Here is a 21467-nt window from a genome sequence, read left to right as displayed (position 1 = left end):
CCGAGCCAGTTCTTTGTCAATGGAAACAGAAAGCTCACTGTCCCAGAACCAGCCCTGGAACTGGTTTGGTGGAGAGGGAGTATCAGCGTTAACATGGTTGTCAACGAGTGTCAATTTTATCGCTGATGAGCTACTAGATCTCGGCTCTGTGCTGCCTCGCTGCTCTAGGTTGAAGCGGCACTGATTTGAAACTCTTTTCAGAATTACAGCCACAGAAAGAAAAAGAGGAACTGAGGAAGATGAAAGGTTTCAGCACCGACAGCAAGAAGAGAAAGAGATTTTGATTACTTGGTTACAGGTTCTGGGTTTTCATGTTTTTATCAGAGGTTTAACGTTCAATATTTGATATGTTTGGAACCAACATATGGGTTAATGAGATTTGCTGCATTCTGTTTTTATTCAAATTTTATGCATTTGTTCACCATTGCAGAAAATAAATGTTAAAGGTAATAATGTCATCTACTGCTACATCTGCTACGCTCTATGGTCACCTCAGAGACCGCATCTTCAGCACTCTGCTGAGCCTTAGCCTCCATTGTCTTCTCCAGATTCTGTTCCTCTGGGCCCGGATCCTGCTCACTAACTACAGACTGGAGTGGAGGTTCTGCTACGGGGATGGAAGCTCTTGCCACAGACTCATCTTTCTTTGATTCTGAGCTCCCTCCCACATCACAAACTGACGTGCCATCTTTATCACACCCCGCGCCCGCCTCTGATACTGAAATAGTTTCCTGGATGTTTCCAGCCACAGGTTGTGATTCATCCTCTTTCCTGTCGTGTTCTGCTTCCGTCTCTTTGACTGACGGATCAACAAGGTTGTTGTTCTCGTTTTGATTTCCAGCAGCACTGCTCGGCTGCTTTTGTGAACCAGCCTCTGCCTCATCTTGGGAAGGCTTCCCTTGATCGGTTTTATCTCCGACTTCGGTGCCACTAATGACGTCTGAGGACGACACCGACTCTGCTCTCACCTCAACACTGACCTTATCTTGATCTTCAGAGTCAGGGGGATGAGGATCAGAGATAAGCTCCGCCTTGTCAGACTCGACTTTTGGTTTCTCCTCTTTCTGCAATATGTCCTTTTCCTTCTCTTCTGCCTTTTCTGACAATGATACCGCCTCAGCCGGGCTTTCTCCAGCAGGTTCAGACTTCATATCTGGTTCTACCTCTTTATCCTTTGGCATTTCCTCAGGGACAGATGCCTTTTCTGAGGCATTCTCCTTTATTACAAGACTGAGATTTTCTGTTTCAGGACTAACGATTGCTGGACTTGAGTTTGCTTCAACGATTGTTTGGTCATTTGCTTTTTCTACAACTTTCTGTTCAGTAACCACTGCTTCTCCTTTTTTCCCCTCATCATTACCAGCTTCAGCATTTGCGACTATTTTCACCTCAACTGGTGATTCCTCTTTAGCATCCCTGGGAATTTTCCCCTCAACTGTTTCTCCATTATTGGAATCGTTCTGACCTTTCATATTTGCTTCAGCAGCACTTTCTTCATGCGTTTTCTCAACAGGTTTGGCTTCTTCTCCAAGTGGAGCAGCGGTCGTAGGCGTATCTGCTCCATGATGTGGAGTAGGTTCACCCTCTTTCTCTATGGGTTTGTTTCCAATTTCTTTTGCCTGACTTTCGCCGTCTGAAACGGAAACGGGAGGTTTCTCTGCCACGGCTGAAGTGGCGTCAGACTCTACACACTTTTCTGGTTCTGGTTTCGGTTCTTTCTCTGTCTTGTGAGGTTCAGGAGCGTCAACCTTTTCAGCCGAGTCTCCTGAAGTCGCTGGTTCTGCTAAAGGCGTTGATGGAGTTTGATCTGTTGGAACGGATTGGGGTTCAACTGTTTTCACTTTTTCAGTTGTAATTTTCTCTTCTTTCGAATCTAAACCTGAAGAATCTGTCTGAGCAGGAACTTTTTCCTGCGTGGCTGCTTCACGGATCGAGGCAGGGGTTGCCTCTGCCGAATTTGTGGCAGTTTGTTCTGCTAAAATGGCTTGGGGTTCAATTGCTCCAACTTTTTCAGCTGGAACATCTTTAATTTTCTCTTCTTTCGTATCTAAACCTGAAGAATCTGTCTGAGCAGGAACCTTTTCCTGCGTGGCTACCTCAGGAATCGAGGCTGGGGTTGCCTCTGCTGAATTTGATGGAGTTTGGTCTGTTGGAATGACTTGAGGTTCAACTGTTTGCACTTTTTCAGCCAGAACATCTTTAATTTTCTCTTCTTTCGTGTCTAAACCTGAAGAATCTGTCTGAGCAGGAACTGTTTGCACTTTTTCTGTTGTCATTTTTTCATCTTTCGTATCTAAAGCTTGGGAATCGGTTGGGGCAGGAACTTTTTCCTGCGGGGCTGTTTCAGGGATCGAGGCAGAGGTTGCCTCTGCTGAATTTGATGCAGTTTGATCTGTTGGAATGACTTGAGGTTCAACTATTTGCACTTTTTCAGGCACAACCTCATTGATTTTCTGTTCTTTCGTATCTAGACCTTGGGAATCTGTCTGAGCAGGAACTATTTCCTGTTTGGATGCGTCAGGGATCGCGGCAGAGGTTGCCTCGGCTGAATTTGATGGCGTTTGGTCTGTTGGAATGACTTGAGGTTCAACTGTTTGCACTTTTTCAGCTGGAACATCTTTAACTTTCTCTTCTTTAGTATCTAAACCTGAAGAATCTGTCTGAGCAGGAACTGTTTGCACTTTTTCAGTTGTAATTGTTTCCTCTTTCGTATCTAAAGCTTGGGAATCTGTCTGTGCAGGAACTTGTTCCTGCGTGGCTACTTCAGGGATCAAAGCAGGGGTTTGTGCTGCTGAGTTTGATAGAGTTTGGTCTGTTGGAATGACTTGAGGTTCAATTGCTTGCACTTTGTCAGCTGGAACATCTTTAATTATCTCTTCTTTCGTATCTAAACCTGAAGAATCGCTTTGGGCAGGAACTGTTACCTGCGTGGCTGCTTCAGGGATCGAGGCAGGGGTTGCCTCGGCTGAATTTGATGGAGTTTGATCTGTCGGAACGACTTGAGGTTCAACTGTTTGTGCAATTTCAGTTGCAATTTTTTCCTCTTTCGTATCTAGACCTGAAGAATCGGTTTGAGCAGGAACTTTTTCCTGCGTGGCTACTTCAGGGATCGAGGCAGGGGTTGCCTCTGCTGAATTTGATGGAGTCTGGTCTGTTGGAAGGACTTGAGGGTCGACTGTTTGCACCTTTTCAGATAGAACCTCATTGATTTTCTCTTTTCCATCTGGGGAATCAGTCTGAGCAGGAACCGTTTCAGGGATCGAGTCAGGTATTGCTTTGCCCACATCTGTTATCACTTCGGGAAGCTTCTCCGGAGTGGGATCTACTTTCTCGTGATCCGCCGGTAAAGCAGCATCCTCATGCTGGGTGATTTCAGGATTTGAGGCTGCTATCGCGTCTAAACCGGCATTAGTTGACAGATTTTGTGCCTCACCTTCCGCAGGAGGAGGAGACTCCTCTGCCGTACTCTCAGAGCTCTTCTGCTCTTGCTGACCTGCAGATATTTCACCGACAAGTTCACTCTGCGCTTGTTGCTCAACATTACATATCTCTGTGTCAGGGAGAGGATGAGCCTCTGCTGCTGCTGGGATTTCATTGACAGCTTCACTCTCTGTCTCAGGACATGGTTGTTCCTGCACTGTCTTCTCAGAGCTGCTCTCTTGTTCATCTGCTGTCGTACTCTCAGCTAAACTCTCTGTATTGGGAAGCTTTTGCTCGGCGTGATCTACATCCTCAGACACTGAATCACCTGCTGTGGGCTGTTTCTGTTCTCCTGACTCATGCGTTTCCTGTGAGCCGCTCTCAGGAGGAGGTGAGCTATGTTTAGTACCGGCGGGTGTGACTGCAGACTCTACCTTGCTCTCAGGAGCGGGTGGGGTTGGGTCTGGTGCTGCTACTACAGGTGTGCTATCTACGGCAGCAGGGGCAGGGGTGGAGGAGGGAGCAGGAGCAGGAGGAGACGGCTGCTTCTTCGGGGACGCCACGGCTGCTGCCGGCACGTCTCCCAGCTGGCCCGACATGGCTCTCTGGGTCTGGCAGTTCAGGCAAAGCCATTCTTTCTGTAACAGAGAGATCAGAAAAATAGAATCAGCAACCGTGAAGAAATTCATCCCCAAAACAATAGAAACATATTTTCTTTTCACTGATATTAGATAATGGCGTAAAGAAGCCAAAAAGAAGAAAAATCATCCGCATGATGGAGGTTTTTGAGCTTTTATTTATGTCACCCCCGGGTTTTAGTGGGGTTGGGATCTGGACCTTGATTCAAGGGCATGGAATTAGCATGGACAATGGGGAAAAGTGTCTACCAATATCCAGCGATTATTAAATCCTAATGGTTTTGACACCCCCCTTTACAAAACAACCAAAAACAATAAGAAAATGGAGAAAAAAAACGCTGCATCAACTTCCCGTCAATCTAGACCGGGGGTCAGCAACCCGCAGATCTAGAGCTGCATGCAGCTCTTTAGTGACGCCCTAGTGGCTCCTGGAGCTTTTTCAAAAATATTTGACCTTTTTTTTCTTCCTTGTTTTCCTTTTTTTTTCTCTTTTTCTTTTTTTCCTTTTTTCTCTTTTTTTCCTTTTTTTCTCGACATTTCGACTTTTTTCCCAAAGTGCATAATGAAAAAAAAAATCTCCCCCCAGTTTTAACTAATATAGAAACATGCAGCATGTGTTGCCTTCATTCTAAGGTTTATACAAGACTTTTCATTTTTTGCGGCTCCAGACATATTTGTTTTTTATGTTTTTGGTCCAATATGGCTCTTTCAACTTTTTGTGTGCCGACCCCTGATCTAGACGTACACAGATCTTTAAATCACATTCTCCGCTCAAGTCCTTAACGACGACGCCCCAACCATATTCGGCCAACGCGATTGGCTGAGCCTCTTCCTGCCGGTTCTGTTAGCAGCGCCACAACTGAGCATCAAAGAAAAGGGTTTTTTCAAACTAATATTCAATTTCACAAACTGTTTATGACCGTAATGTCAGGTCTGAGTCAGAGTGTCAAAAGGAAAAGACAATGTAAGAAAAGTGTAAGTTAGTCCATAATGCCAGTTTTGGAGCTGCTTTGGTGCTAAAAAAGGTTGTTGCTTTGAAGAACACAGCTTTTAAACATTGTAAAAGGGAAAATATGATTCTGTCAGCTCTCCTACAGTCCCTCAGAGGGTAAAATCTGATAAAACAATGTCAGAAAAACTGCCGCCTTGAAGAGAAATGATTATCCTGCAGAGGATGTTATGTTGACATGTAAAGAGGAACCATTCATCCTGATGGCAGTGACGTGTTACCATCTTACTAATATATCAGTCATCATTTTTATTTAACATTACTCCAACACACCCTGATATTAATGACTGTGCCGTTAACAGACATGTGCAGTGATGCATTAATTAGAAACATCTGTTGATGCAGGGAAACACCTGAAACAAGCAGGACAGCACCCCTGTTTAGGGGTCATACATGTCCCCACCAATGACAAAAGCAAATATATGCCCTTGCCTTGATTCCATACCAAACGATTGATTGATTGATAGATTTGGGTCCTTGTCCTGCTGCATGACCCAGTTTAGGTTTGAATCATCTTTAGCTGTCGAACCGATGGCCTCACATTTGTCTCCCTGTATTCTGAGGTGCCGACTTGATTACTGCAAGGTTTCTGAAACGCAGTCCCCAATCATCACCCCTCCGCCGCCGTGCTTGACGGTGGATATCAGGAGTTTCTGCTGCATTTTGTGTTTTCCAGTCACGGGTTTGGGCATCGAGACCAGACAACTCAACTTTACTCTCCTCTCTTTTGTTTTGTGGTTTGTTGACTCATTTCAGAGAGGAAATATCTTCCCCTGGCGACACTTCAGGACACGTAGCTTTGCTTTACAGCGAATCGTGTCTCTCTTTTGATGGCATGACTCGACAACATTGCTCAAAGTTCCCCGCGGCTGATTATAACTGGAAATATATCCTCTTAATTCAAAACCGTCTTCAAAAAATGACTCTGCAGTGGTGATATTTCTGCGATTTCAAGGGAAGATTTTGCATCTGAGAGATTTTAGGGGATAGGCGCATGCATAATGCAGAACCCTGGGACGGGTTTACCAGGGCCAGTCAGACAGCCTCGGATGGATTATGCAGACGTTTCATGCAGCCAGTGTAACAGAGAGGCTGCATGTGCATCTGTGCTTTTATGAGGGATGTGTGTCCCACGTGCACACAGCAAACCCTACAATGTTGATTCAATCACTTTAAACATTTACCACGGGAGGAAATGAATTATTTCTGTGCAACTCTGTGAACTGAGATCTTCTGATCCTGATTACATTTTTGTGCCCGATGCTTAAACCTACTGTAGATAGTGTTTTAACTTATACTGAGGTTTCTTTTTTCCAGACAAAGTTCCGACTTCTTACCTTCCATCTAAGTCGGAAGTTGGAACTTTGTCTGGAAAAAAGAAACCTTAGTATATCTATCTGAAGACATAATGAACACAATACAACTATGGCGTTTTAACTTGTTTAAGTACAACAATTAGCCAGGACTCCCTTCTCAACATCGTATTTATGTACAGAAATGGGCAGCTATGTATGTATGTATGTATGTATGTATGTATGTATGTATGTATGTATGTATGTATGTATGTATGTATGTATGTATGTATGTATGTATATGTATGTAGATATATATAGATATAGTGCAGATGGAGTTAATATAGAGATAGTATGGTATAAATAAGTATATTTATATAAATATTTATATGGGCACGTGTGTACAAATATATAGAAATATTCAACTATGTGTATGTATGTATAGATATGTGTGTGAGTATAATTATAGTATAGTTAGTTATTATAAATACTTGTTAATAAATGATTAGTGAATGGGGGTAGGATTAAATAAGTTCTTCTCATATATATATATATATATATATATATATATATATATATATATATATATATATATATATACATACATACACACACACACACACACACACACACACACACACACACACTTCTTCTCCTACTCTACTCCTTTTTGCACATGTAAATTAAGATATTAAGTGTTAAAGGATGAAATTCTTTGTATTTTTTTTGTTTTGTTTTCTTATCTTCTCTTTGAATTGTTGACAAAATCAATCAATCAATCAATCAATCAATCAATCAATCAATCAATCAATCAATCACCTGGGATGCAGTTTTGAGCAATGACTGGCAGAGCTTCGCTGCTTAATATTTGCCTCCAAAATCTGTACGTATATTGAAAACAACCGTCATGAGGAAGATCCAGCGTCGACTGTAAAGCAAAGGCCCTGCAGGGAGTCACGGCTCAAGATATGTAGCTATCGCTGGGCTCAAATATATTATGTTGCTTTTTCTACGACAAGTAAATGATGTGCAATCAGTGTTTTGGAAGAAAAAGGAACAGATAATCCCAATGTTTTCGCATGGAAACGTGAATGGAAGTGACACAAACACAAAAAAACCTGTGAAGCTTCCTCCGTCAGCAACCCCCCCTGCTCCCAGCCGAGCAGCGGGATACGAGCTAAACTTGGACTTCAGAGAGGTGAGCGCTGCTAAGTCATGCAGCTCCTCACAGAGAGAGGGAGAGAGGCTGAACGGCGGGGGAGAGAGTGACGGAGCAGCTCAAATTAAATAAGGCATGAAGCGCCATGTTTCAGTCCACACCTGAACGCCGGGAAAACCCTTCACGCAGAAATGAGAAACCTGTGTGTGCAGCTCCGTCCACAGGTCCCGGCTGAAAGGATGTGGGATGGGAGTTTCTCTTTATCAGGGAAGCAGAAAGGGCAGGCCCTCAGCGCTGGAGAGATCTTCTGATAGGAGATGCTGAAAACCCCTCACCGCTCCAGCGCCTCTCAACGCCGACCTTATCCAGAAGCTGCAACAGGAATGCTTTTATTCCCTTTTCAAAAGCACTCGTTCGGCGAACTATTTACTGCCGCTGATGAGGAAGCAACCGGTCTACGATAAACGGCTCTGGAAATCTCTTAATGCTCAATAAACACAACTGCTTTAATGTAATTGATCACGGCAGAATCGCCGGCCCTCTCTGTCGGAGTCGGGGCTCAGAAAACTCCTCCTGGTGGAGCTGGCCGGCCGTCGCTACTGATCCGGTTTGTGAATCTGGAAGTGTTCAGGCAAACCTGGAAGTGTTTAGGCGACCTGGAAGTGTTTAGGCGACCTGGAAGTGTTTGGGCGAACCCGGAAGTGTTTAGGGGAACCTGGAATTGTTTAGGGGAACCTGGAAGTGTTTAGGGGAACCTGGAAGTGTTTAGGGGAACCTGGAAGTGTTTAGGGGAACCTGGAAGTGTTTAGGGGAACCTGGAAGTGTTTAGGCGAACCCGGAAGTGTTTAGGGGAACCTGGAAGTGTTTAGGGGAACCTGGAAGTGTTTAGGGGAACCTGGAAGTGTTTAGGCGAACCTGGAAGCGTTTAGGGGAACCTGGAAGTGTTTAGGGGAACCTGGAAGTGTTTAGGCGAACCTGGAAGTGTTTAGGGGAACCTGGAAGTGTTTAGGCGAACCTGGAAGTGTTTAGGCGAACCCGGAAGTGTTTAGGGGAACCTGTCAGGGTTTTGACACTTCCTCCCAGTTTTAGTTTCAGTTCTGTCTTGCCCCGCCTGTGTCCCATCTGCCCTGATTGTGTCCGCACCTGTGTCTCGTCTTGTCTCGTTATCCCCTCAGTATATCTTGCCTTGTCATTCCTTGGTTCCCTGTCGGTCCGTACTGTGTCTTCCTCCATGTCTCCTCGTACCCTTTTTATGATCCTGGTTTTTTGTTCATCCTGCTCTGCAGCGCTTTGTTTTGCCTTTTTGTGGATTAAATCCTTTTTGTTTTGAGAACTCCTGTCTCCAGCCTACCTCTGTCTCCTGCACTTGGGTCCTAAATAACCAAACCATGACAGAACGGACCGACCATATGGACCCAGCGGGAGACTACCTCACCCTCATGGAGTTTTTGCGCCAGGAGGAGTACTGGGACCCCTTTTGGGGAACACGCCTGGCTCTGGGTGGGCCCAGGAGCCTGCAGGCCCAGGGGAAGCGACGGCGTCAGCGCCAGCCCCAGCCCCAGCCTGTTCCGGTGGGGGCCCTGGACGCACCTCTTCCTGTTCCCGAGGTGGTCCTGGACGCATTCCAGCCTGTTCCCCCCTTCTGGGGAACACGCCTGGCTCGAGGCGGGCCCGGGGGTTCTCAGCCCCAGGGGAAGCTACGGCGCCAGCGCCAGCCCCAGCCTGTTCCTGCTCCAGCGGTGGTCCTGGACGCATCGCCCCCTGTTCCTGCTCCAGCGGTGGTCCTGGACGCATCGCCCCCTGTTCCTGCTCCAGCGGTGGTCCTGGACGCATCGCTCCCTGTTCCTGCTCCGGCGGTGGTCCTGAACGCATCGCTCCCTGTTCCTGCTCCGGCGGTGGTTCTGGACGCCTCAGCTCCTGCTGGAGTTCCTCCTCCGGTGATGGTTCCGGACCCCCCCCAGCCAGCTCCGAGGACCCGTGTCCCCCCTCAGCCAGCTCCGAGGACCCGTGCCCCCCCTCAGCCAGCTCCGAGGACCCGTGCCCCCCCTCAGCCAGCTCTGAGGACCCGTGTCCCCCCTCAGCCAGCTCTGAGGACCCGTGCCCCCCCTCAGCCAGCTCCGAGGACCCGTGTTCCCCCCCAGCCCGCCCTGGATGTGGACTGTGGGGACATCTGGGATCTGTCCCTTGAGGGGGGGCCAGCGCCCCGGACCCGGGTACCCCCGCAGCCGGCACCTCGGACCCGGGTACCCCCGCAGCCAGCCCCTCGGACCCGGGTACCCCCGCAGCCGGCGCCTCGGACCCGGGTTCCCACTCGGGCAGCTCCGGGGATCCTCTGCCCCCCGACGCCGGCTCCCCGCATCCTGTCTGCTCCTGTTCCGGCTCCCCGCATCCTGTCAGCCCCTGTTCCGGCTCCCCGCATCCTGTCAGCCCCTGTTCCGGCTCCCCGCATCCTGTCAGCCCCTGTTCCGGCTCCCCGCATCCTGTCAGCCCCGACTCCGGCTCCCCGCCTCCGGTCAGCCCCGACTCGGGATCCTGAGGCGGTCCCGCAGCCCTCTGTTCCTGAGGCGGTCCCGCAGCCCTCTGTTCCTGAGGCGGCCCCGCAGCCCTCTGTTCCTGAGGCGGCCCCGCAGCCCTCTGTTCCTGAGGCGGTCCCGCAGCCCTCTGTTCCTGAGGCGGTCCCGCAGCCCTCGGTTCCTGAGGCGGTTCCAGAGCCCCGTCAGGTTCCCGAGCCCCGTCAGGTTCCCGAGCCCCGTCAGGTTCCCGAGCCCCGTCAGGTTCCCGAGCCCTGTCAAGTCCCCGAGCCACGCCAAGAATCCCCGTCACGCCCCCCGCCAAGACCCAGGCCTAGGCCTCGGGGACGCCCCCCCGAGCTGTCTCGCTGGTCTGCCCGGTCCCGAGGTCGGCCCCCGGAACTTTGGCCATGTGTGGCCTGGGCCCTCCTCCAGGCCCCCTCCGCCCACCCTGGGTTAGGACTCTGGGGACATCTGGGATCTGTCCCTTGAGGGGGGGTACTGTCAGGGTTTTGACACTTCCTCCCAGTTTTAGTTTCAGTTCTGTCTTGCCCCGCCTGTGTCCCATCTGCCCTGATTGTGTCCGCACCTGTGTCTCGTCTTGTCTCGTTATCCCCTCAGTATATCTTGTCTTGTCATTCCTTGGTTCCCTGTCGGTCCGTACTGTGTCTTCCTCCATGTCTCCTCGTACCCTTTTTATGATCCTGGTTTTTTGTTAATCCTGCTCTGCAGCGCTTTGTTTTGCCTTTTTGTGGATTAAATCCTTTTTGTTTTGAGAACTCCTGTCTCCAGCCTACCTCTGTCTCCTGCACTTGGGTCCTAAATAACCAAACCATGACAGAACCTGGAAGTGTTTATGGGAACGTGGAAGTGTTTAGGGGAACCTGGAAGTGTTTATGCGGACCTGGAAGTGTTTAGGGGAACCTGGAAGTGTTAATGGGAACCTGGAAGTGTTAATGGGAACCTGGAAGTGTTTAGGGGAACCCGGAAGTATTTAGGGGAACCTGGAAGTGTTTAGGCGAACCTGGAAGTGTTTATGCGGACCTGGAAGTGTTTAGGTGAACCCGGAAGTGTTAAGGTGAACCCGGAAGTGTTTAGGCGAATCTGGAAGTGTTTAGGCAAACCTGGAAGTGTTTAGGCGAACCTGTAAGTGTTAATGGGAACCTGGAAGTGTTTAGGCGAACCTGGAATTGTTTAGGTGAACCCGGAAGTGTTAAGGTGAACCTGGAAGTGTTTAGGCGAATCTGGAAGTGTTTGGCAGAACCTGGAAGTGTTTAGGAGAACCCGGAAGTGTTTAGGAGAACCCGGACGTGTTTAGGTGAACCCGGAAGTGTTTAGGTGAACCCGGAAGTGTTTAGGTGAACCCGGAAGTGTTTAGGGGAACCTGGAAGTGTTAATGGGAACCTGGAAGTGTTTAGGCGAACCTGGAATTGTTTAGGTGAACCCGGAAGTGTTAAGGTGAACCTGGAAGTGTTTAGGCGAATCTGGAAGTGTTTGGCAGAACCTGGAAGTGTTTAGGAGAACCCGGACGTGTTTAGGTGAACCCGGAAGTGTTTAGGGGAACCCGGACGTGTTTAGGGGAACCGGGAAGTGTTTAGGGGAACCTGGAAGTGTTTAGGGGAACCTGGAAGTGTTTAGGTGAACCCGGAAGTGTTTAGGGGAACCCTGAAGTGTTTAGGGGAACCCGGAAGTATTTAGGTGAACCTGGAAGTGTTTAGGAGAACCTGGAAGTGTTTTGGGGAACCCAGAAGTGTTTATAATGATTAATAATACTCCCTTTTCACTTCTGCCCTCCTACTTCGACTTCTCTCGTCATTTTCTCTGGCAAAATTTGAAAACTCGGTCGATATTGTGGCAGATTTGCTGGTTTTCTGGAAGCTGGAGAATAGGAAACCAGCATTTGAGCTTTTACTCTGAAAACCAGAGAACACTTTCTGCGCTGCTTTTTATGGAAGTGTCTAAATCTGGACACTTAAATCTGAAATCTCCTGGTAGCGTGGTAAAAATAGCCACGTAAACAGCAAGAAACAAGCCGATGATGCCATCAGAAACAGTCAGCTTAGCCTTCTTCCAGGCGTAATCACGGCAACTGTGACGGTTATAAAGATCAATAATACTCTTTTTGGTGGAAAAATGTACAAATAAAGATCAAGAAAGTCATCAACATTTACATGGATGCTCATAAACCTCCTAGAGCCGGCAGTAGTGCGACGAGACACGAGGGAACAGACTTCCCATCCTGCATGGAGCTCAAACGATGCTCCGACTGCACAAACTCTCCACTACAAAGTACAGTTCTGTTGGCCGTTACCATAGCAACATACACCACGTCCATCTGTGGAGTTTTATCAGATGCTTCGAGTTCAGTGTTTCTCCACAAACAGGCCATGAATTAATCTCACGATTCAAAATTAAATGTTCACTTTTACCAAAACGCAACACCTTGACAACACATTAATGGATGTAAAGTAAGCAAATTATTATTATTTTTCTAAATGTACTTATTTCTATGACTTATATCTTTAAGGGACATGACATCCTGCTGCGATTCCGACGTCAAACTCAGGAGTAGATCACATCACCGTCAAGAACGCTCTTCCAGCATCCCATCGGCCACCAGGGAGCTGACACACCACAGCAGCTACAGAGACGGCCGTCTCCATGACATACGTTACAGCCGGTCATACAAAAGGCATGAAACGCCTTTGAGGAAAGCAACACATCGCTCCATCTCATTCCTGACATAAAAGCCTGTGCAGAGAGGAAGATCAGGGACTAAAATCAGGGTATCTGAACTCTTCCGAGCCAACCAGAGCCTCCGACAAGGTCACCGGGAGCAGACCATCTGAAAGCCGCAGATGGGAACCAGATACCGAGATGAGGCGGGGTTAACCCACGTTGGGTTGATGTTTCCAACCGGGAGTTGGAGTGCTTGCGAAGGTCGGTGCAGCTCTTTGAATAAAAGGGATTTACACGTCTAAATTTAGACAGATCCTGCCAGAGGGAGTGGGTGAATCCATCCTCTCTCTCCTCTCCCTCCTCAAAACTGCCTTCACTTTCTAAATCCTTGGACATGTTCTTGAATGCATCATTTTTGTGTAATTTATCCCGTTTTTTTTCATAGTTTGTAATTTTGTACTCCCACTGCATACGTTTGAACACTAATTTTTGTTTTAAATATTTGATGAGAATGGATGAGGATAGAAAAGAGCGGGAAAATACGAGGTAGACGAGGATGTCGAGGTGTTAAAGGGTGAAGGAGCTTAACGGTCCTTGGAAAAGGCTCAGCAGCAGCTATTACCAACACGCTTAGCATCATCACAGTAAATCTGCACATCAATTGCCTGGAAGTCAGAAGAAGCGTCATCCCATGGTGACTTCAGAGAATGACCTTTATATCGCAGACGGAGGTCAGAACTGACGTTGTTTACACTTCTGGACACACGAAGGACTGTTTCCCGCTCGAGTCAACTTCTGCCCTCTTGCTTCAACCTTTCGTTATTTTCACCAACAAGATTTGAAAACGTCGAAAATCGATATTGTGGCGGATTTGCTGGTTTTCTTAGTTCATTTGAGCTTTTACTCTGAAAACCAGAGGGCACTTCCTGCATGGCTTTTTACAGAAGTGTCTAAATCTGGACACTAAAATCTGAAATCTCCTGGTAGTGTTGTGAAATTAGCCACGTAAAGAGCAAGAAACAAGCCGATGATGCCATCAGAAACAGTTATCTTAGCCTTCTTCCACTCTCGGTGCTGAGCTAGCCCACTTAGCATGGTTTTATTTATGCACAAATGTATTTGGATGTAGTTCCTCACAACAGAGCGTGCATATGTCCCAAAATGCTCGTCTATGTCATAGAAAATAGTAACTTAAACTGTTTTCTATGTGTCGAACATACAGAACTGTCTCAGAAAATGTGAATATTGTGAATAAGTTCTTTATTTTCTGTAATGGAATTAAAAAAACAAAAATGTCATACATTCTGGATTCATTACAAATCAACTGAAATATTGCAAGCCTTTTATTATTTTAATATTGCTGATTATGGTTTACTGTTTAAGATTAAGATTCCCAGAATATTCAAATTTTTTGAGATAGGATATTTGAGTTTTCTTAAGCTGTAAGCCATGATCAGCAATATTAAAATAATAAAAGGCTTGCAAATATTTCAGTTGATTTTTAATGAATCCAGAATGTATGACATTTTTGCATTACAGAAAATAAAGGACTTTATCACAATATTCTAATTTTCTGAGAGAGTCCTGTAAGGATACATAAAAAAAATCTTTTTAATTTGCTAATATTCTTAGTTGGACAAGAAATTTTTAGGTTTTTTCAGGGTTCCTACACATTTTTCAAGGTCAAATTCAAGCACTTTCAAGGGTAATTTTCAAAATCTTCAAGCACCTTATCGCTGGGGTAAAATATCTACAGGAATATATATATTCATAATAATTTTTTCCGCTTTTTATCACAATGATGTACATTGTATCGTGCTGACAACATGTAGTTATGTTTCATCTTACTGATTTTATTTCTCCTTGTAATAACTAAACTACAGTATACAGTCTGATCCCAATTTTAGTTAGTTATAATTTCAAGCACTTTCAAGCACTTAAACTAAAATTCAAGCACTTTTCAGGCCTTGAAAACACAACATTGAAATTCAAGCACTTTCAAGGATTTCAAGCACACGTAGGAACCCTGTTTTTTTAAATACTGAGTAGTACATAAGAGGACTCACAGAACGCATCCAAAGGACAATGAAAAAATACACAACAAACCACACACAGCACTGCGCCAGATACTGGTTCATCCTCGGGATTAAATACACCCAGGAAACAAACACTTTATGAAATACCATCCATTCATGCAGTAAAACACACATCAGGGAGACGGGGAGGAGTTTTATCACAAGGAAGAAGGAACATAAAAAGGAGAGAGAGAAGGAGACAGCAACGAGACAAACAAGAGCAACAAAGGAAAAGGCACAACAGGAAGACTATACAAGTCAGCCATCACCATCACTGCAGAAGGGAAAACCACATCCTGGACTGGGAAAAGGCCAGAATCACCCACGCTGGATCAGGGGGGGCCATAGAAACCAGGAGGGGGGGCGAGAGGACCATCAACAGGGACGAAGGAGCTCCTACAATCTGACAGGTGAGTCACGCATCCCTTTAACATCAGCTGATAAATGACGGCTCACACACACCATCATGACACTGATGAAGGCGGAAGTAAGCAGAGCTGAGTAGAGTAGCCAAAGATTGTACTCAAGTAAAAGTACTGTTACTTCAGGATAATATGACTCAAGTAGAAGTAAAAAGTAGTAATCCAAATAATTACTTGAGTAAAAGTAAAAAACTACTCAAATACTGAGTAACGTCTGATTTATTTTTTTAACACAACCATTCAAACAGACAAAAGTACAAAATAATCATCTTCAGGGAAATTAAACCAATAAAATAATAAAATTAGAATTAATAAAAAAATAGCTTAAATTAAAATAATCTTAAAGTAGATTCAATTACTTTAATAAATAATAAAATAATAACAGAATAAAAGAAATTATTAAGCACAAGTAGCACAAAATTTCAAGCCTTTGTACTTTTCTTTTTTAACCAGGCAGAACTAGAACAAACATGAACTCATAGAAACTCTGTGTGTGTTTGAGTCTGTGTAAATGTGACAAAACATGCAAAAACAAACATTTTTCCCAAAGAATCACCCAGTGATGTCATGAGATTGACTTGTACGTGGATAAAAGGGATAAAAGAAAAGTAGCAGCTCAACGTAGCCTAATGTAGCGGAGTAAGAGGAACAGTTTCTTCTTCACAAATCTACTCAAGTAAAAAGTAAAAAGTATAGTGATTCAAAACTACTCCTAAAAGTACAACATTTCCCAAAACTTACTCAAGTAAATGTAACGGAGTAAATGTAACTCGTTACTACCCACCTCTGGGAGTAAGTAACCGAAACATGTCAGGTAATTAAAAAACCCAAAAATGTCTTGTCCGACAAAAAAAATTAGCAAATTAGATTGTAAAGCCATGGACAAAATTAACTTTTTGTTTTATAAATCAGAGATATTCCCTGAAGTCATAACATATTGCTGATGGACTCGTGTTTTCTGGGTCAACCTTTTCCCTCGTATAAGTTTGATTTTATTACACACTAAAGATATATCCAACTCTGGCCTCTTTGATATGAACTATTATTCTGGATTTTACTTAAATTTCCAGGCGGTTCCAACGGATGTAAAAGAAACCACCTCTGGAAGTCATTGGATGGACAAATCAGAGAGGCGAAGCGTGTGACAGGAGACATATTGACTGTTTTGAATCATCACTTACAGGCCACTCCCACCATGTTATAATTGGTCCGGTACATTCTGTACCGGTAGAAATGGTTGTGAATGGAGGGGAGGCAGGACCCATTTCATGAGAGTGAAGCTGGCCTCAGTAATCCAGCACAAACTCAGACACAAAAACATATATTATAATACAATATAAGCCTTTTAAGAACCGTAACAATGTTAAGGAACATTTTGTCCGTAAAATGCATCGTTAATCTCACCTTTCACTCCTAAAGCTCTTGCTAAAATTAAAGTCTGGAAGTTGCTGCCCTTGTTTCACTGATGAGCGGCCAACTTAATTATAATGTACGGGACTGCAGGCTGAACTTCGCGGCATCAGCTGCTCTGAAAGCCAAAAAAGATCTTTGTGATAATAAATGTCACGCCGTTATAGATTTTACTGTACCAGGTTCAATGCGCTGGATTCGCTCTTACTTGTGCTTGTTACGGTAATTATCATTTGAATCATGAAACCACAGATTAGATTAACGGTAACAAAGTATCGTTGGCTTTAATCCCAATGGGTTAGTGAGGAGGAGGGGGGCTCAATACATCCAACTGTAGAACGGAAAAGCTTTTAACCCTCGGGTGATCATCAACTTGGATTATCAAACCTGATGACAAGAGTTTCTGCATTTCTGTTCTCATGTGTGGAGTCTTATGACTCTTCGTTGCAGATTGGAGTTGAGCGACACTTTATAATGTTTATAGTAAGAAAACTGTTCATTTATTGTGCTTGTGTTGAATAACAACTTAAAAACTACACTGTCACTTTGTTAAGTTTAGAGAATTCAGACTCATCCTTTGTTTGGAAGAGGAAGATAATTAGGATGTCTGGAATACCACATAGGTCAGAAAATAAATAACTAATTGATCAGCTTGGATTAGCAAGACACTGACATCACAGATCCAGATACTGTGGGCGTAGATGTCCCAATCTTTTTTTTTTTACTCACAACTTCCCTTCTATGAGGGACGAAAAATGACCAAACAACAAATAAATATAAAAATAAATAAATACACAAATGAATAAATATACATATAAATGTATAAATGCATAATAAATAAATAAATAAATAAATAAATAAATAAATAAATATAAAAGACACCTATAAATGTATGAATGCATACATAAATAAATATAAAAATAAATAAATGCACAAATGTATAAATAAATAAATACATATATAAATGCATAAATAAAATATGTTTTGCTTATCATTATCAACTATTTTTCTATTTATTTGTGTATTTTATCATTTTTTTTTGTATTTCTACATTTATGTGTATTTATTTATTCATTTATTTATTTATTTATTTATTTATTTATAGGTGTATTTATTTATTTATATGTGTATTCACTTATTTTTATTTGTTGTTTTGTCATTTTTCGTCCCTCATTCCCCTCATGCTGCATTTGTGGTACCATGGAAGTGAGGAGTCCAAATCCTTACCAAATGTGACAAATGCATCCCCCTTTATGCTCAACGCCACGACCCGCCTCACTCCTCTAGTTGCTAACTCGTTTGCTAAAGACTGTGCCAGCGGCAACATCTCATGGAGATATGGTTCAGAAAATGTCATAGCTAATATTTTTAACTGTTTATGACATTTTACTGTCTTACAACTGTAGTTTGCTAAAACTAACTAGTTTGTTTTGCCCCAAACAATTCTGGAGTAGCAGAATTTCACGGATCCAGATACTGAAAGTCGGAGCCATTTAGGCAGTTTGTAGATGCTTTTATCCCTAGAAATACGGGACATGGCTGCAGGGTCGGCGGGAAACCGAGGACACTCGACTTGTGACATGTCCGACCTCCTCCTCGATCCTTTCAGCCGTCGGTTTAGAGTGATGGACCCGGTAGGATGCACTGCTTTTGCTGTTTTCCAACGTTAAATCAAAAAGTATCAAATGAAACCAACTGCAAAGGCGTAAAAAAGTAGCGAATAAAAACAAAGTGACGAACAACGTCCTTTCCTGCCCACAGGTCCTTCAATCAGCACCCAGGAAACCCTCCCATCCAGCAGGTTTTAGGGGCCACTTTAAGGACCCACGGCAGGTACGTGTCTCAGCCCCGAAGAGGTTGATGAAAACTGTGTTGGCAAGCGTCAATGATTGAAGCTACGTGAGAACCATCCAGGACTCCTGCTAATGGAAATGGTCGTTTATAGAGGAGATTACTCAGGACGCTTTTAGGAGCACCGTTTGGCACCAGGTGGGATCCGGTGTGCTGAAACCTGACCATTTCTGTCGGAGCCCGTCTACAGCGGCGCCCCTTTAATCTGATGTGACGGTGGCTGATTTACAGTGATGTGGAGGCAGGAAGAGGGGCGCGACTCAAGTCGACATGCTCCGACTGTAACCAGCAGCATCAAGAGACCCTCCGTTCTCCCACAATCCACCGCATGTACCTCAACTGGGGCACTTTTCGCTTAAAAATATTTAAAATCCGATTAAAACGAGCCAAGTGGCTGCTTCCTGTCCCCTCTCGCAGTGCTTAATGGTTTTATCGTTTATAATAATTGTTTCCTGACATTAAATGCCACCGGTAGGTGTAAAACAAACGCGAGCATGACTCACAGGCGCTAAAGCTAACCGCGGCGGTCACGCTGTCATGATCTGACACCCGTCTCCTCCGTGACACCACCCTCCTCCGCCAGCTCCTCCACCGGACTCCCTCGTCTGTCACTGCGGTTTCTCGTCTCCTCCGTCTTCTGTTTTAGGCCCGTCCACCCCCACAGAACACACAAGTGGAGGGGTCAGGACCTCTCCATCAGGGGAAAAACAGAGAGTTTCCCCTCAAGTGCAATCATTGTAACACTGACTATGTTTATCTCATACGGTTGATTTAAATACATCTGAAGGGCCTGAACCATGGAGACAGAAATGGGTTGAAGGACTTTAACAGAAGGGGCCCCCTGCCCTCCCCCCATCCTTTTAACTCCTCACATACCCCTTATCCACCAAACCGGTTCCAGGGCTGGTTCTGGTCCAGTGCTGGTGGTGGTTCACGACTCGTTCAACTTGTGAACCAGCTGAGAACTGGTTTGCTTTTTAATAGCTCGGGTGCTAAGGGGAGCCACGACATTATGTTGCTGCAAACGTCAGTTACGTCACTGCAAACGTCAGTTACGTCGATGCAAACGTCAGTTACGTCGATGCAAACGTCAGTTACGTCGATGCAAACGTCAGTTACGTCGATGCAAACGTCAGTTACGTCGATGCAAACGTCAGTTACGTAGATGCAAACGTCAGTTACGTTGATGCCAACGTCTGTTACAAAGATGCAAACGTCAATTACGTCGATGCCAACGTCTGTTACAAAGATGCCAACATCAGTTACGTACATGCAAACGTCAGTTACGTCGATGCAAACGTCAGTTACGTCGATGCAAACGTCAGTTACGTCGATGCAAACGTCAGTTACGTCGATGCAAACGTCAGTTACGTCGATGCAAACGTCAGTTACGTCGATGCAAACGTCAGTTACGTCGATGCAAACGTCAGTTACGTCGATGCAAACGTCAGGTACGTCGCTGCAAACGTCAGTTATTTCGCTGCAAATGTCAGTTACGTCGCTGCAAACGTCAGTTATTTCGCTGCAAACGTCAGTTACGTCGATGCAAATGTCAGTTACGTCGCTGCAAACGTCAGTTATTTCGCTGCAAATGTCAGTTACGTCGCTGCAAACGTCAGTTACGTCGATGCAAATGTCAGTTACGTCGCTGCAAACGTCAGTTACGTCACTGCAAACGTCAGTTTCTTCGATGCAAACGTCAGTTACGTCGATGCAAACGTCAGTTACGTCGATGCAAACGTCAGTTACGTCGATGCAAACGGCAGTTACGTCGATGCAAACGTAAGTTACGTCGGTGCAAACGTCAGTTACGTCGATGCAAACGTCAGTTACGTCGATGCAAACGTCAGTTACGTCGATGCAAACGTCAGTTACGTAAATGCAAACGTCAGTTACGTAAATGCAAACGTCAGTTACGTAAATGCAAACGTCAGTTACGTCGACGCAAACGTCAGTTACGTCGATGCAAATGTCAGTTACGTCGATGCAAACGTCAGTTACGTAAATGCAAACGTAAGTTACGTCGGTGCAAACGTCAGTTACGTCGGTGCAAACGTCAGTTATGTCGATGCAAACGTCAGTTACGTCGATGCAAACGTCAGTTACGTCGATGCAAACGTCAGTTACGTAAATGCAAACGTCAGTTACGTAAATGCAAACGTCAGTTACGTAAATGCAAACGTCAGTTACGTCGATGCAAACGTCAGTTACGTCGATGCAAATGTCAGTTACGTCGCTGCAAACGTCAGTTATTTCGCTGCAAATGTCAGTTACGTCGCTGCAAACGTCAGTTACGTCGATGCAAATGTCAGTTACGTCGCTGCAAACGTCAGTTACGTCACTGCAAACGTCAGTTTCTTCGATGCAAACGTCAGTTACGTCGATGCAAACGTCAGTTACGTCGATGCAAACGTCAGTTACGTCGATGCAAACGTCAGTTACGTAAATGCAAACGTCAGTTACGTAAATGCAAACGTCAGTTACGTAGAAGCAAACGTCAGTTACGTCGCTGCACACGTCAGTTACGTCGCTGCACACGTCAGTTACGTCGCTGCACACGTCAGTTACGTCGCTGCACACGTCAGTTACGTCGCTGCACACGTCAGATACGTCGCTGCACACGTCAGTTACGTCGCTGCACACGTCAGTTACGTCGCTGCACACGTCAGTTACGTCGCTGCACACGTCAGTTACGTCGCTGCACACGTCAGTTACGTCGCTGCACACGTCAGTTACGTCGCTGCACACGTCAGTTACGTCGCTGCACACGTCAGATACGTCGCTGCACACGTCAGATACGTCGCTGCACACGTCAGTTACGTCGCTGCACACGTCAGTTACGTCGCTGCACACGTCAGTTACGTCGCTGCACACGTCAGTTACGTCGCTGCACACGTCAGTTACGTCGCTGCACACGTCAGATACGTCGCTGCACACGTCAGATACGTCGCTGCACACGTCAGATACGTCGCTGCACACGTCAGTTACGTCGCTGCACACGT

At 45.3% G+C, this 21467-nt stretch overlaps 1 protein-coding gene across 1 annotated transcript in view; it reads right to left on the bottom strand.

Moving 5' to 3' along the window:
- The window catches only part of pcloa (piccolo presynaptic cytomatrix protein a), a 99266-nt gene that overhangs the window by 47800 nt on the left and 29999 nt on the right, over positions 1-21467 (bottom strand). The window contains exon 4 of the mRNA XM_061715000.1: positions 3855-4058. Within this exon, the coding sequence (XP_061570984.1) occupies positions 3855-4058 (204 nt within the window). The remainder of the gene's footprint in view (positions 1-3854; positions 4059-21467) is intronic.

This window comes from Cololabis saira, chromosome 23, assembly GCF_033807715.1.
Source record: "Cololabis saira isolate AMF1-May2022 chromosome 23, fColSai1.1, whole genome shotgun sequence".
Lineage (NCBI taxonomy): Eukaryota > Metazoa > Chordata > Actinopteri > Beloniformes > Belonidae > Cololabis > Cololabis saira.
The sequence above is the reverse complement of the archived record's forward strand: the minus strand, read 5'-3'. Positions and strand labels throughout refer to the sequence as shown.